The sequence below is a fragment of the Ranitomeya imitator genome, chromosome 6 (assembly GCF_032444005.1).
Source record: "Ranitomeya imitator isolate aRanImi1 chromosome 6, aRanImi1.pri, whole genome shotgun sequence".
Lineage (NCBI taxonomy): Eukaryota > Metazoa > Chordata > Amphibia > Anura > Dendrobatidae > Ranitomeya > Ranitomeya imitator.
Window position 1 is genome coordinate 568,827,361 of NC_091287.1, and position 17,977 is coordinate 568,845,337.

At 41.1% G+C, this 17,977-nt stretch overlaps 1 protein-coding gene across 4 annotated transcripts in view; it reads right to left on the reverse strand.

Moving 5' to 3' along the window:
- Positions 1-1,628: 1,628 nt before the first annotated feature.
- Positions 1,629-17,977, reverse strand: part of LRRC24 (leucine rich repeat containing 24) — a 121,546-nt gene continuing 105,197 nt past the window's right edge. For all 4 annotated transcript variants that reach the window (XM_069732073.1, XM_069732071.1, XM_069732070.1 and 1 more), the window contains 4 exons: positions 7,594-7,771; positions 4,665-4,943; positions 4,279-4,447; positions 1,629-3,534 (listed from right to left, as the gene is read on the reverse strand). In XM_069732073.1, the coding sequence (XP_069588174.1) occupies positions 2,528-3,534; positions 4,279-4,447; positions 4,665-4,943; positions 7,594-7,771 (1,633 nt within the window). In that variant the 3' untranslated portion in view covers positions 1,629-2,527. The remainder of the gene's footprint in view (positions 3,535-4,278; positions 4,448-4,664; positions 4,944-7,593; positions 7,772-17,977) is intronic.

The window sequence follows — 17,977 nt, forward strand, 5'->3', positions numbered from 1 at the left end:
CTGCATACTCCGTCCTCTCTGCATGCTCCCCGTCCTCTCTGCGTGCTCCCCATCCTCCCTGCGTGCTTCACGTCCTCCCTGCATGATCCCTGTTTTCTCTGCATGCTCCCCGTCCTCTCTGCGTGCTCCCCATTCTCCCTGCGTGCTTCACGTCCTCCCTGCATGCTCCGTCCTCTCTGCGTGCTCCCCGTCCTCTCTGCATGCTCCCTGTCCTCTCTGCATGCTCCCCGTCCTCCCTGCTTACTCCCCGTCCTCCCTGCGTGCTCCCCGTCCTCCCTGCGTGCTCCCCATCCTCCCTGCGTGCTCCCTGTCCCTGCGTGCTTCACGTCCTCTCTGCATGCTCCCTATCCTCCCTGCGTGCTCCCCGTCCTCCCTGAGTGCTCCCCGTCCTCCCTGCGTGCTCCCCGTCCTCCCTGCGTGCTCCCCGTCCTCCCTGAGTGCTCCCCGTCCTCCCTGCGTGCTCCCCGTCCTCCCTGAGTGCTCCCCGTCCTCCCTGCGTGCTCCCCGTCCTCCCTGCGTGCTCCCCGTCCTCCCTGAGTGCTCCCCGTCCTCCCTGCGTGCTCCCCGTCCTCCCTGCGTGCTCCCCGTCCTCCCTGCGTGCTCCCCGTCCTCCCTGCGTGCTCCCCGTCCTCCCTGCGTACTGTCCGTCCTCCCTGCGTGCTTCTCGTCCTCCCTGCGTGCTCCACGTCCTCCCTGCGTGCTCCCCGTCCTCCCTGCGTGCTCCCCGTCCTCCCTGAGTGCTCCCCGTCCTCCCTGCGTGCTCCCCGTCCTCCCTGCGTGCTCCCCATCCTCCCTGCGTGCTCCCCGTCCTCCCTGCGTACTCCCCGTCCTCTCTGCGTGCTCCCCGTCCTCTGCGTGCTCCCCGTCCTCCATGCGTGCTCCCTGTCCTCCCTGCGTGCTCCCCGTCCTCTCTACGTGCTCCCCGTCCTCCCTGCGTGCTCCCTGTCCTCCCTGCGTGCTCCCCGTCCTCTCTGCGTGCTCCCCGTCCTCTGCGTGCTCCCCGTCCTCCATGCGTGCTCCCTGTCCTCCCTGCGTGCTCCCCGTCCTCTCTACATGCTCCCCATCCTCCCTGCGTGCTCCCTGTCCTCCCTGCGTACTCCCCGTCCTCCTGTAATCTCGACATGGTTTGAGAACACACTTACTAAGCCTGTTGATGTATAACAAATGTCCCAGATAGGGAAACAACCCTAAATACCGAGACCAAATAGTCAGGACACATCAGATGCTTCACAATTGAATCCTGTCTGGACTGGGAACCTTTTACCTGCACTGACTGTTTGTTACAGTGTATCAGTGCAGGAGGTTAGTGCTGATGTGGGACTTGTTGAGACTGACACATTGTAACAATCCCATCAGTTGTATGAGCAGAAAGAATAAAATGTTACACTCCAAAAAACAAGTTACTGGATCCTCCTATCAGCAAGATAGGAAATAACTTTCTGACTGCAGCGGCCAGAGAATGGGGCTCAGCACTCGGCTTTCTCCATTTACCGGGCTGCAAACACCCGTCCTCAGCATCAGCCCCCGATCCTTTGGATAATAACATTTTGGGGCAATAGCGTTTTTAGTTTTGGAGCATAAATGAGAATGTTTCCATTTGATGACATGAAGCAGAGATCTTATAAAACTAAGGGAGTAAAATATAAAGTTTATTGGAATGAACTTCCCGCCATGACTGAGGTTTATTCGCAGCAGACGGGATGAGCTATTTATCTGACAGCCGCTCCGAGGACTCGTCTCCGCGTCGGGGCCGAGAGCTTCTTATCAGCCATAGTCGGGAGAAACATCTCAAATGCAAGAAAAATCAGACATTGTGAAACGACAGAAGGATTTGTCATCTGACGGCGCGGCGGTGGCACACGTCTGCTATCAGTCCGGAGCTGTTAACGCTCAGATCTGTGCCTGCTGCTCATTGACGAGACATTACAAGGCTTCCATGTGAAGAGGAACGATCACAGGAGATCCGCAGAGCTCCATGAACCCGCTCCGCCATGCGGCCTCCTGGAAGCGTCCGACATCGGTAGTAAAATGCTACCGCTGACAGCTGGGTGAGCGGATGTGTGCGACACAAGAATCAGGACAGCTGTCATGTCTGCACGTCACCCCTGTGCCACCAACCAAGGCGCCAACGAAGGCTTTATTAGCTACAAAGGAGATTCTGGCGGGCTCACTGCGGCCGCACAACGTCTATCATTGTTCTGTACAAAACAGGGGCCATATTAAAATTTGCAGCGGTTATTTTCCCTTTTTTCAACCCTCCCCCCGTCCCTGCACATCACAACTACGACCAACTACATTGTTCTTTAAAACCAGGTTTACTCCACACATGTCTGCCCAAGACTGATCCAGATGATGGAAGTGGCTGCCGTCGGTCATCCTCACCCACCAATATCGGTCAACAATTGTCCTACAATAAAACCTTTAAACCTTGGCAGACATCGTGCACATCAGACCAGTCTCATGGCAGGTGAGGAACATTTCCAATTTAGATTGATATTGGTCAGATATCTGTCCAGGTAAAAGCTCCCTAACAGTGAATTTCATAGGCGATCTGCTGCTGGAACAGAAAGCCTTGGTTCATGAAGATGTCATTGATCTGCCGCTCGGCCTCCTCCTCTAACGTTTGAGTTTCTTGGTCCTGCAGATCATCGGTCAGCTCCGTCAGACCGGTGAAGCTGCTCATCCCTTCGGGGTCCTTGTAGGTCGGGAAATGAGCCTTGTTTCTGTCTATGACAAACATCTCATGTCCACGTTCATCCCTATACTCTTCCAATTGGGCAAATGTGGTGGGCCCGTCAGAATAGTCATTGACATACAGAATGTTCTCCTCTTTTTTAGACTTTTTTCTCTTGTGGTGCTTTCTGTAGATCATGACGATCAGAAGCATGGCGGTCAGGGCCAGCAAGGAGATACCAATGGCAATGGCCGTCTGAGTGGCCATGCTAAGCGCAGTAAACTCCATGCTCTCCATGTCATATAGAGGCTCCTGGCTGATATCCACAGATGTGTATGAGCGGGACTGCTGGTTGGACAGGTTGACGGTCAAGTGAAACAAGACCTTAGCTGTTCCCCCAGGATTGGAGGCCACACATTCATACTTTCCAGCATGAGACATGGTGATATTATTCAGTAAGAGCATCCCACTTCCCGTATCGGAGTCAAACTGCTCCCCCACACTTCTCTCGCTCAACTCGAAGAGCCTGCTGCTAGTTGACCTTAAATGACTTTTGGGGGGACTTGTAAGAGCATGGGCGACTTTCCTCCAAGTAACCAGTGGCTGAGGATATCCTGTAGCTCGACAGGACACCCGAAGTTCATCTCCTAGGCGAGCTGTAATCTCCATGGGGTCTACCAGGACTACTGGGGGGATACAGATAAGGCTGTTTCCGGAGATGTCCAGCAGACTTTGGTGGGACAGTCTTGGTGGCTCAGAACAGATGAGTTTCTTGTCGAGAGAGGTTAGAAGACGTTTGCCTTCTTCTTTCATCCACGCCCGGAGCCAATGAAGGGCACAGTCACATCTCCAAGGGTTTTCTGAAAACAGAGAACAGTATTGTTAATTCATATGGTTGTAGAATCTTCTTATAAATAAATGCATATCAATGGACCATGGCCTAGGTGGATTTAATGGAAAGGTGCAAAATATGAGGTGTGATGGTGTGTTGATTATCATGTGATGTGTGGGGTATCTATGTTTATATCTTTACTGATTTTAGGAGTGTTGTCTTGTGTCTCTGTATCATTCTGTGTATCCCCTCTAAGGTGAACACTCAGCATTTAATCTTAATTATCCACATGTCTATTGTCATGAGGTCAAGAAACACAGACTATTGTTCATATGAGCTTGTTCGTATGAGCCTGGATATTGACTTTTGTGTTGCGGTTTGCTGCAACTCATTGTACTGCTATCTTTGCAAGACAGGAACATAGGGTAATTGAACAATAGATGTTTGTTAATATGTTGATTACACATTGTGCCAGGTCAGCTAGTTTGTTGACCTGCAAAACAGAGGAGCACAAACTAGGCCTATTGAATAAATACTCAAACAATGAGAGTTAAACTCATCCCATCTCCCCCTGACCGGTGGATGATGACACAAAACACAAATGTAGATATACTGATGGCCTCTCTGTAGGATGAGTGACGCAGCCCCACAGCATTTATCTTCCCAAAGTGCCTGACCAGAAAAGAACCAGAACAGCAAATACTGCCCCAAAGACTGCAGCATGTAGCAAGGACCAAACTGAGTGCACATGGGGTCACATCGGTGTCAGTACCTGTCAGTCGCAGAAGCTGGAGGCTGATCAGAGGCCGCAGAGCTGCGCGGCTTATGGTGCGCAGTTTGTTTTTGCTGAGGTCGAGCAGAGCGAGTGAGGACAATCCTGAGAAGGCCTGTTCCTGGAGGATCTCAATGTCATTCTCCTGCAAATGCAGCTCCTGCAGTCTCTGTAAAACGTAAAATAAGAGAACATTTTCATGGGATTTCGTCTACAATAGACATTGGCGTTATTGTCCTGCATTCATGTAAAAAATGTCCTATCTGCCAAACGTACTAGCATGTGCCAAGGTGTCCTCTGCATATCCCCTGAGCCATTAACCCTGGTCGCATTCATATAACATTGCTCATAGCCTATGGTGACCCTGGTGAGATGTAGTACTGCACCTGCAGGTCAGAGAAGGTGTATGCCAGCAGCCTGGTGATCTGGTTTCCTGCCAGATACAGGACCCTCAGGTGCTCCAGCCCTTTGAAGATGCTGCTGTTGATGAGATGGATACGGTTCCCGTTGAGTGCGAGCTCCACCAGATGCTGCTGAGCTTTGAAGGCTTCGGGTTCCAGGCCGGAGATGGTATTATTCTGGATATACAAATACCGGAGGCCCGATAAAGAAGACAGATCGTGCTGCTGAATCTGAGAGATTGCATTATCCTGCAGGAACACGGTCTGAGGATAGAAAAGAAAGAAGTGTACGTGTGGAGCGAGGCTTCACATCAATACCTACAACCCTCCAGATCTGTGTCCTGCACGTTTCATCATCCCGGATGATGCACAAGAAATGATGATGCTGCATATCCTTCTCTGCACATTATGAATGAATTCTAATTTCTTCAGATTCATCCTCAGTCCGAGATAAGAAAACAGTAGGAGATCCTGTCAGCGAGCTCCATGCACCCTCCAACAATCCTCCCCAACCATAGTGACCACCATCTGCTCTCAGCTGCGTCTACCATGCAGCCACATCATCAGAGCAGATACCTGGCAAGATCCAAGGCGAGGTCCTCAGAGTCCAGATAATGGATAGCGACTCTCCATCTGTGCGGCCTCATTAATATGTCCCTCCACCCAGATGCACCTTCACCTTCCTGCTGTCCAACCAGACCAGAACATAAGAATGAATGATGCCATCTGGATCTTACATTACTAGAGACCTTTCGTCCAGTGGACCCTCGATGGTACTCGTGCATATCAGTCCGTATATGATGAAGACCAGTTACAGTTCCTCCTCACATAATGATGGAAGTAAGCTTCGAGCTCAGCCTGGTTTCTACAGTACCTTTGAAAAAGTCTTCATACCCCGCGAACTTTTCCACATTTTTCACGTTACAGCCACAAACTTAAATGTATATGATTGGGAACACAAAGTAACAAGTATTTTTTTAAGAAAATTCTACAAAGTTTTCTACGTATTTAAATAATATAAATGCTAAAATTGTGAGATTCATTTGTATTCCGCCCCCCTGAGTCAGTAATTTGTAGGACCACCTTTTTCTGCTGCAGCTTTTTGGGGTCTGTCTATCAAGCTATGCACATCTAGAGGTGACATTTTGCCCCCTTGCTTCACTCAGTGACATTGGATGGAGATTTCTGTGATCAGTAATTTTCACGCCTTGTCACAGATTCTCTGGGATTTGGGTCTGGACTGCACCGTTCACATACAGGAATATGCTCAGATCAAAAAACCTTCATTGTAGCTCTGGCAGGATGTTGAGTTATTGTCCTGCTGGAAGGTGAACCTACGCACTAGTCCCAGGTTTTCTGCAGCCTTTAATAGGCTTTCCCCAGGATTGCCCTGTAGTTGGCTCCATCCAGCTCCCCATCAACTCTGAGCAGCTTCCCTGCCCCTGCTGAAGAAAAGCCTCCCCACAGCTAGATGTTGCTGTACTGAGAAGAAGTCACACCCAGGTGGATGCAATTTACTAATTCTGTGACTTTGGGTGACTGGTTACTCAGGATTTTATTTAATGTCCTCAGACAACAGGGGGCTATGTACAAATTCACCTCACAATTTCAGATTTATATTTTTCTATTAATTAGAAAACGTCACATCATTTCCTTTACACGTCAAAAATACTTGTGACTTTTTTGATGGTGTCATAGAAAATCCATTTTGGCTTGTGGATGTAACATAGTAACATAGTTAGTAAGGCCGAAAAAAAAGACATTGGTCCATCCAGTTCAGCCTATATTCCATCATAATAAATCCCCAGATGTACGTCCTTCTACAGAACCTAATTGTATGATACAATATTGTTCTGCTCCAGGAAGACATCCAGGCCTCTCTTGAACCCCTCGACTGAGTTCGCCATCACCACCTCCTCAGGCAAGCAATTCCAGATTCTCACTGCCCTAACAGTAAAGAATCCTCTTCTATGTTGGTGGAAAAACCTTCTCTCCTCCAGACGCAAAGAATGCCCCCTTGTGCCCGTCACCTTCCTTGGTATAAACAGATCCTCAGCGAGATATTTGTATTGTCCCCTTATATACTTATACATGGTTATTAGATCGCCCCTCAGTCGTCTTTTTTCTAGACTAAATAATCCTAATTTCGCTAATCTATCTGGGTATTGTAGTTCTCCCATCCCCTTTATTAATTTTGTTGCCCTCCTTTGTACTCCCTCTTGTTCCATTATATCCTTCCTGAGCACCGGTGCCCAAAACTGGACACAGTACTCCATGTGCGGTCTAACTAGGGATTTGTACAGAGGCAGTATAATGCTCTCATCATGTGTATCCAGACCTCTTTTAATGCACCCCATGATCCTGTTTGCCTTGGCAGCTGCTGCCTGGCACTGGCTGCTCCAGGTAAGTTTATCATTAACTAGGATCCCCAAGTCCTTCTCCCTGTCAGATTTACCCAGTGGTTTCCCGTTCAGTGTGTAATGGTGATATTGATTCCTTCTTCCCATGTGTATAACCTTACATTTATTATTGTTAAACCTCATCTGCCACCTTTCAGCCCAAGTTTCCAACTTATCCAGATTCATCCATCTAACATGAAAAATTTGGAAAAGTTCACAAGGTATGAAGTCTTTTTTCAGTGCACTATATGTCCCTGACATTGATGTAAGCTCCTTTCTCCTATGGGCTGCAAGTTCTGGGCATAGATGAAAAAAATAGAATTCATGCCAGGTGCCATGAGGATTAATATCATTAGACATGTGCAGAGAGAAATGGCATTCTCCAACCACCTAATACCATAAACCTGACAGATGAGCGTATTACAAGTGTTAAAGATGATCAACAGATTGCAATTCATGACATTCTTTTCAGGAAATATAATAACTGGATTGTAAAAAGACAAATAGTGGCACACCTGAGTTGAGGGATGGATATTGGCTGGAATGTTCTTCAGACCCTTGGACCCACACTCCACGGTCATACTGTAACAGCGACACTCTGCTGGGCAGGCTTGAACACGATCGGCCAGGAGTATTACAAGCAAAATAGCAACAATGATGAACGAACAGTATGATGATGCCATCTTCTTGGAGCTGCCGAAATAAAGGAAGAGCAATCAGTAGGTGTACTCAATAATCTTAACGACAAGAAGTCAACCCAAGATTGTCCCCAGGTGAGCGGGGGACCTCAACGACAAGAAGTCAACCCAAGATTGTCCCCAGGTGACAGGGTCACGTAAAATGACAAGTCAACCCAAGATTGTCCCCAGGTGAGGGGGGGACCTCAACGAGAAAAAGTCAACCCAAAATTGTCCCTAGGTGAGCGGGGGACCTCAACGACAAGAAGTCAACCCAAGATTGTCCCCAGGTGAGGGAGGGAACCTCAACGACAAGAAGTCAACCCAAGATTGTCCCCAAGTGAGCGGGGGACCTCAACGACAAGAAGTCAACCCAAGATTGTCCCCAGGTGAGCGGTGGACCTCAACGACAAGAAGTCAACCCAAGATTGTTCCCAGGTGAGAGGGGGCCTCAACGACAAGAAGTCAACCGAAGATTGTCCCCAGGTGATTGGGGGACGTGAACGACAAGAAGTCAACCCAAGATTGTCCACAGGTGACAGGGGGTCCTCAACAAGACGTCAACCCAAGTTTGTCCCCAGGTGAGGGGGGGATCTCAATGACAAAAAGTCAACCCAAGATTGTCCCCAGGTGAGAGGGGGACCTACAACAAAAATTAAGCAAAGACTCCTTGTGCTAGCTTCTGAAGTCATTCCCAACCCCTTCCCTGTGAGACAGTCTCAAATCATGAGGAATAAGATGGAACGAAATTGAGACGGATTTTCCATTTAGCAGTAACGATTACCCACAAAAGTTGTCTCACATAGACGTTAAAGGGAACCTGTCACTCCCAAAATCGATGGTGAGGTAAGCTCACAGTCATCAAGGGCTTATCTCCAGCATTGTGTAATGCATTCTGTAACGCTGTAGATAAGCCCCCGATGTATCCTGAAAGGTGAGAAAAAGAGGTTAGATTATACTCACCCAGGGGCGGGCCCACTGCGGTCCCGTCAAATGGGTGTCTCAGGTCCGCTCCGGCACCTCCTATCTTCATTCCATGATGTCCTCTTCTGGTCTTCACGCCAAGGCTCCTGCGCAGGCGTACTTTATCTGTCCTGTTGAGGGCAGAGGAAAGTACTGCAGTGCGCAGGCGCCGGGCCTCTCTGACCTTTTCGGCGCCTGCGCACTGCAGTACTTTGCTCTGCCCTCAACAGGACAGATCAGTACGCCAGAGCCGCAGCGTGAAGACCAGAAGAGGACGTCATGGAATGAAGATGGGAGGCGCTGTTCCGGACCTGAGACACCCATCGAAGCAGGACCGCCCCTGGGTGAGTATAATATAACCTCTTTTTCTCCTCTTTCAGGATACATCGGCGGCTTATCTACAACATTACAGAATGCATTACAGAATGCTGGAGATAAGCCCTGATGACGGTGGGCTTACCTCACCATCGATTTTGAGGGTGACAGGTTCCCTTTAATGGCAACCATATACCAGGATTTCACATTCGTGGCCGTCTCTTATATGTAAATATGTCTGCAGTGTGCAGTGCTATGTCTACACAATACGTCAGAGGGTTATGCATCATCAGCCACAAACAATGTTTTTCTTGTTAACTGTAGTAGAGACAAACCGCAAAAATTACAAAGGAAATCATTTCATGGTCATTTACTTCATGATGAAATATTTCTTAATTTACAGCCTCTCAAAACCGAGGGCACGGCCATGGGAGCAGAGATGTAACCTCCACAAGGCAACTGACAACCCACCGTGCACGGGAGCCTGAGCACAGAGGATAACGAATGTGGAAAACAGCCAATTAATTAAAAGGCTAAATTAAGTGAAAAGACTTGTACGCGCACAAAGATGTAAACCTGGAGTGTCCCCATAAACACATTGTATAGAACCAAACAGCAAAAAGCATAAAATAAATATTTATTACACTAAGGTTTTATAGAAAATTAAAAAGCAAAATGAGGTCACAGAAATGAAATTCTCATCATCAAAGTGCAGACAGAAGAAAAAGGTTGTTTCTTTTATAAAATGTCAGTGTCACCTTGTTAAAATTATACACCAATACAATACTACCCCATGTGTAAGAAAATAACTACTATAATACTGCTCTTATGTACAAGAATATAACTACTATAATACTGCCCCCTATGTACAGGAATATAACTACTATAATACTGCCCCCTATGTACAGGAATATAACTACTATAATACTGCTCCTATGTACAAGAATATAACTACTATAATACTGCCCCTATGTAGAAGAATATAACTACTATAATACTGCTCCTATGTACAAGAATATAACTACTATAATACTGCTCCTATGTACAAGAATATAACTACTATAATACTGCCCCTATGTACCAGAATATAACTACTATAATACTGCTCCTATGTACCAGAATATAACTACTATAATACTGCTCCTATGTACCAGAATATAACTACTATAATACTGCCCCTATGTACAAGGATATAACTACTATAATACTGCTCCTATGTACAAGAATATAACTACTATAATACTGCCCCCTATGTACAAGAATATAACTACTATAATACTGCCCCTATGTACAAGAATATAACTACTATAATACTGCTCCTATGTACAAGAGTATAACTACTATAATACTGCCCCTATGTACAAGAATATAACTACTATAATACTACCCCTATGTACAAGAATATAACTACTATAATACTGCTCCTATGTACAAGAATATAACTACTATAATACTGCCTCTATGTACAAGAATATAACTACTATAATACTGCCCCCTATGTACAAGAATATAACTGCTATAATACTGCTCCTATGTACAAGAATATAACTACTATAATACTGCTCCTATATACAAGAATATAACTACTATAATACTGCCCCTGTGTACAAGAACATAACTACTATAATACTGCTCCTATGTACAAGAATATAACTACTATAATACTTGCCCCCTATATACAAGAATATAACTACTATAATACTGCTCCTATATACAAGAATATAACTACTATAATACTGCCCCTGTGTACAAGAATATAACTACTATAATACTGCTCCTATGTACAAGAATATAACTACTATAATACTGCCCCTATGTACAAGAATATAACTACTATAATACTGCTCCTATATACAAGAATTTATCTACTATAATACTGCCCTTATGTACAAGAATATAACTACTATAATACTGCTCCTATGTACAAGAAAATAACTACTATAATACTGCTCCTATGTACAAGAATATAACTACTATAATACTGCTCCTATGTACAAGAATATAACTACTATAATACTGCTCCTATATACAAGAATATAACTACTATAATACTGCCCCTATATACAAGAATATAACTACTATAATACTGTCACTATGTACAAGAATATAACTACTATAATACTGCCCCTATGTACAAGAATATAACTACTATAATACTGCCTCTATGTACAAGAATATAACTACTATAATACTGCCCCTATGTACAAGAATATAACTACTATAATACTGCCCCTATGTACCAGAATATATCTACTATAATACTGCTCCTATGTACCAGAATATAACTACTATAATACTGCTCCTATGTACCAGAATATAACTACTATAATACTGCCCCTATGTACAAGGATATAACTACTATAATACTGCTCCTATGTACAAGAATATAACAACTATAATACTGCCCCCTATGTACAAGAACATAACTACTATAATACTGCCCCTATGTACAAGAATATAACTACTATAATACTGCCCCTATATACAAGAATATAACTACTATAATACTGTCACTATGTACAAGAATATAACTACTATAATACTGCCCCTATGTACAAGAATATAACTACTATAATACTGCTCCTATGTACAAGAATATAGCTACTATAATACTGCTCCTATGTACAAGAATATAACTACTATAATACTGCTCCTATGTACAAGAATATAACTACTATAATACTGCTCCTATGTACAAAAATATAAATACTATAATACTGCTCCTATGTACAAGAATATAACTACTATAATACTGCTCCTATGTACAAGAATATAACTACTATAATACTGCCCCTATGTACAAGAATATAACTACTATAATACTGCCCCTATGTACAAGAATATAACTACTATAATACTGCTCCTATGTACAAGAATATAACTACTATAATACTGATCCTATACACAAGAATATAACTACTATAATACTGCTCCTATGTACAAGAATATAACTACTATAATACTGCCACTATGTGCAAGAATATAACTACTATAATACTGCTCCTATGTACAAGAATATAACTACTATAATACTGATCCTATACACAAGAATATAACTACTATAATACTGATCCTATACACAAGAATATAACTACTATAATACTGCTCCTATGTACAAGAATATAACTACTATAATACTGATCCTATACACAAGAATATAACTACTATAATACTGATCCTATACACAAGAATATAACTACTATAATACTGCTCCTATGTACAAGAATATAACTACTATAATACTGATCCTATACACAAGAATATAACTACTATAATACTGCCCCTATATACAAGAATATAACTACTATAATACTGCCCCTATATACAAGAATATAACTACTATAATACTGCTCCTATAGACAAGAATATAACTACTATAATACTGCTCCTATGTACAAGAATATAACTACTATAATACTGCCCCTATGTGCAAGAATATAACTACTATAATACTGCTCCTATGTACAAGAATATAACTACTATAATACTGATCCTATGTACAAGAATATAACTACTATAATACTGATCCTATACACAAGAATATAACTACTATAATACTGCTCCTATGTACAAGAATATAACTACTATAATACTGCTCCTATGTACAAGAATATAACTACTATAATACTGATCCTATGTACAGGAATATAACTACTATAATACTGCTCCTATGTACAAGAATATAACTACTATAATACTGCTCCTATATACAAGAATATAACTACTATAATACTGCTCCTATGTACAAGAATATAACTACTATAATACTGCCCCTATGTACAAGAATATAACTACTATAATACTGCTCCTATACACAAGAATATAACTACTATAATACTGCCCCTATGTACAAGAATATAACTACTATAATACTGCCCCTATACACAAGAATATAACTACTATAATACTGCTCCTATGTACAAGAATATAACTACTATAATACTGCTCCTATACACAAGAATATAACTACTATAATACTGCTCCTATACACAAGAATATAACTACTATAATACTGCTCCTATGTACAAGAATATAACTACTATAATACTGCTCCTATACACAAGAATATAACTACTATAATACTGCTCCTATGTACAAGAATATAACTACTACAATACTGCTCCTATGTACAAGAATATAACTACTATAATACTGATCCTATGTACAAGAATATAACTACTATAATACTGCTCCTATGTACAAGAATATAACTACTATAATACTGCCCCTATGTACAAGAATATAACTACTATAATACTGCCCCTATGTACAAGAATATAACTACTATAATACTGCTCCTATACACAAGAATATAACTACTATAATACTGCCCCTATGTACAGGAATATAACTACTATAATACTGCTCCTATGTACAAGAATATAACTACTATAATACTGCCCCTATGTACAAGAATATAACTACTATAATACTGCCCCTATGTACAAGAATATAACTACTATAATACTGCTCCTATGTACAAGAATATAACTACTATAATACTGATCCTATACACAAGAATATAACTACTATAATACTGCTCCTATGTACAAGAATATAACTACTACAATACTGCTCCTATGTACAAGAATATAACTACTATAATACTGCTGCTATGTACAAGAATATAACTACTATAATACTTCTCCTATGTATAAGAATATAACTACTATAATACTGATCCTATACACAAGAATATAACTACTATAATACTGATCCTATACACAAGAATATAACTACTATAATACTGCTCCTATGTACAAGAATATAACTACTATAATACTGCTCCTATGTACAAGAATATAACTACTATAATACTGCTCCTATGTACAAGAATATAACTACTATAATACTGCCCCTATGTACAAGAATATAACTACTATAATACTGATCCTATGTACAGGAATATAACTACTATAATACTGCTCCTATGTACAAGAATATAACTACTATAATACTGCTCCTATGTACAAGAATATAACTACTATAATACTGCTCCTATGTACAAGAATATAACTACTATAATACTGCCCCTATGTACAAGAATATAACTACTATAATACTACTCCTATGTACAAGAATATAACTACTATAATACTGATCCTATACACAAGAATATAACTACTATAATACTGCTCCTATGTACAAGAATATAACTACTATAATACTGCTCCTATGTACAAGAATATAACTACTATAATACTGCTGCTATGTACAAGAATATAACTACTATAATACTGATCCTATACACAAGAATATAACTACTATAATACTGATCCTATACACAAGAATATAACTACTATAATACTGCTCCTATGTACAAGAATATAACTACTATAATACTGCTCCTATGTACAAGAATATAACTACTATAATACTGATCCTATGTACAGGAATATAACTACTATAATACTGCTCCTATGTACAAGAATATAACTACTATAATACTGCTCCTATGTACAAGAATATAACTACTATAATACTGCCCCTATATACAAGAATATAACTACTATAATACTCCTCCTATGTACAAGAATATAACTAGTATAATACTGATCCTATACACAAGAATATAACTACTATAATACTGCTCCTATGTACAAGAATATAACTACTATAATACTGCTCCTATGTACAAGAATATATCTACTATAATACTGCTCCTATGTACAAGAATATAACTACTATAATACTTCTCCTATGTACAAGAATATAACTACTATAATACTGATCCTATACACAAGAATATAACTACTATAATACTGATCCTATACACAAGAATATAACTACTATAATACTGCTCCTATGTACAAGAATATAACTACTATAATACTGCTCCTATGTACAAGAATATAACTACTATAATACTGCTCCTATGTACAAGAATATAACTACTATAATACTGCCCCTATGTACAAGAATATAACTACTATAATACTGCCCCTATGTACAAGAATATAACTACTATAATACTGCTCCTATACACAAGAATATAACTACTATAATACTGCTCCTGTGTACAAGAATATAACTACTATAATACTGCCCCTATGTACAAGAATATAACTACTATAATACTGCCCCTATGTACAAGAATATAACTACTATAATACTGCTCCTATGTACAAGAATATAACTACTATAATACTGCTGCTATGTACAAGAATATAGCTACTATAATTCTGCCCCTATATACAAGAATATAACTACTATAACACTGCCCCTATGTACAAGGATATAACTACTATAATACTGCCCCTATGTACAAGAATATAACTACTATAATACTGCCCCTATGTACAAGAATATAACTACTATAATACTGATCCTATACACAAGAATATAACTACTATAATACTGCTCCTATGTACAAGAATATAACTACTATAATACTGCCCCTATGTACAAGAATATAACTACTATAATACTGCCCCTATGTACAAGAATATAACTACTATAATACTGCTCCTATGTACAAGAATATAACTACTATAATACTGCTGCTATGTACAAGAATATAACTACTATAATTCTGCCCCTATGTACAAGAATATAACTACTATAATACTGCCCCTATGTACAAGAATATAACTACTATAACACTGCCCCTATGTACAAGGATATAACTACTATAATACTGCCCCTATGTACAAGAATATAACTACTATAATACTGCTCCTATGTACAAGAATATAACTACTATAATACTGCCCCTATGTACAAGAATATAACTACTATAATACTGCTCCTATGTACAAGAATATAACTACTATAATACTGCTCCTATGTACAAGAATATAACTACTATAATACTGGCCCCTATACACAAGAATATAACTACTATAACACTGCCCCTATGTACCAGAATATAACTACTATAATACTGCTCCTATGTACAAGAATATAACTACTATAATACTGCTCCTATGTACAAGAATATAACTACTATAATACTGGCCCCTATACACAAGAATATAACTACTATAACACTGCCCCTATGTACAAGAATATAACTACTATAATACTGCTCCTATGTACAAGAATATAACTACTATAATACTGGCCCCTATACACAAGAATATAACTACTATAATACTGCTCCTATGTACAAGAATATAACTACTATAATACTGCTCCTATGTACAAGAATATAACTACTATAACACTGCCCCTATATACAAGAATATAACTACTATAACACTGCCCTTGCCAGGGACCCTCATGTTTCATTGGAGGGTGGCTACATCGAGTCCTCACTTGGAGGAGCCTGCACGTCTTTGCTTCTAGGCTTCCTCACAGAATACAGGATATCAGAAGTAAGCAACAAGGATGGTGGTCATGTCTTATGGACAATATGTGCCCCAAATCCCCAAGTCCATGCTTAATCCTGCAAATCTTCAATCACATCTGATGCTTTGGTCACACACTGCTACATGGAGAAGAAGCCGCTCTCCACCATATTCATTCATTTCTTGGTGAACGTATTGGGGTTAAATGTAAACTCCACATGAAGATACTTGCGGGACGCCAGATGACCGGTGCCCTCGGCCAACTTGGCAAGGAGGAGCCACTTGGCCTGGATTTTGATTTGTGTGCGCTGAGCGCCAGGAGCACGATGAACAAGAAGAGATGTTCCTTGCCAGTTTTCACGAGACTCCGATATATCAAGATGCTTACTTATTGACCAAGATTCGAGTATTAACCCGGAATCCTAGAAAACGGTTCCTTGACCCATAAAATCAAAATCTAGAAAACCAGAAATATTTCCTCAGGAGTTTATTTGTTTGACCGTTTGGTGATTTTTAGAAGATTCTCCACCAATCTAATCGCCTCGTGGAACTTCTGTGCACAAGTTTTAGCTGTTATTTCTGCTGCCATTTATATCACTGAACTCTCTTCTTTCTTGTCCGGAGCTCTAATATATTTGTTATCTTGGCAAAAACACACTAATTTTGTAGTGAAGACACCAACAGGTCTAAAATGGGGAAACACTGAAAAGATGCCCAGGCGTCTATACAGCTGACACATTTAATCCAGCAAGTATAGAGGCACCATATAGATCCTAAGAAAAAATCCAATCTTTGGATGGGAAAAGCTGGGCGGATGGTGATGTATGTGGCAAAAGTTGGGTGGACGATAGGTGTATAGCACTAGCATTGTATATGGAGAAGGCTAGGTAGATGGTGATGTATATGGGAAAAGCTGAGTGGACTGTGATGTGTATGAAGAATGATGGATGAATAGTGATGTGTATGGGGAAGGCTGGGTTGATAATGATGTATATGATAATACTAGGTGGACAGTGATGTATATGGTGAATGATAAGTAAATAGTGGCAATAGAATACTAGGCACTCAGGAGATATTTTTGCAAGGTGAGAAGTGAACAATTCGTTTATTCAGTGCATCCAGCTCAACAATAAACGTTTTCGGTCTAATCACAAGACCTTCATCAGACACAGTTTTTGGATTACTGAAATATACATGTAAAAATACAAGAAATTCTGTTTAGACAAAATACAAAATACATGATGCACAGTGTAAATACAGGCGTACAACATTCTGCTTGGAAGAATAAAATACATCACTTGAAATGTGACAGACAACGACCGTGGCGGACTAAGTAGAATCGGCCTGGTGTTCCGTGGGTCGTGAGCCTGGTTCAGGAGATGCTATGAACTGTGAACGTGTATAGGAAAGAAAGGTTTGTCAAATGATGGTATCGAGTCCCAGTGAAAGGACGACCTGAAAGGGTTGTAAAAAGACCGTCCCCTAAATAGAAGAAGGATACAGCGAATGAGGTGGCCCGATGTACGGGGTCACAGAACTAAGGTGCAGGGTGAGGTGCCTACAACACAAAGACAAGAGCACATAAAAAAACACATAGTAATACCATATATCAGATATCATGCAAGGCAACTGAGCGTAGAGCCCTTATAGGCGTA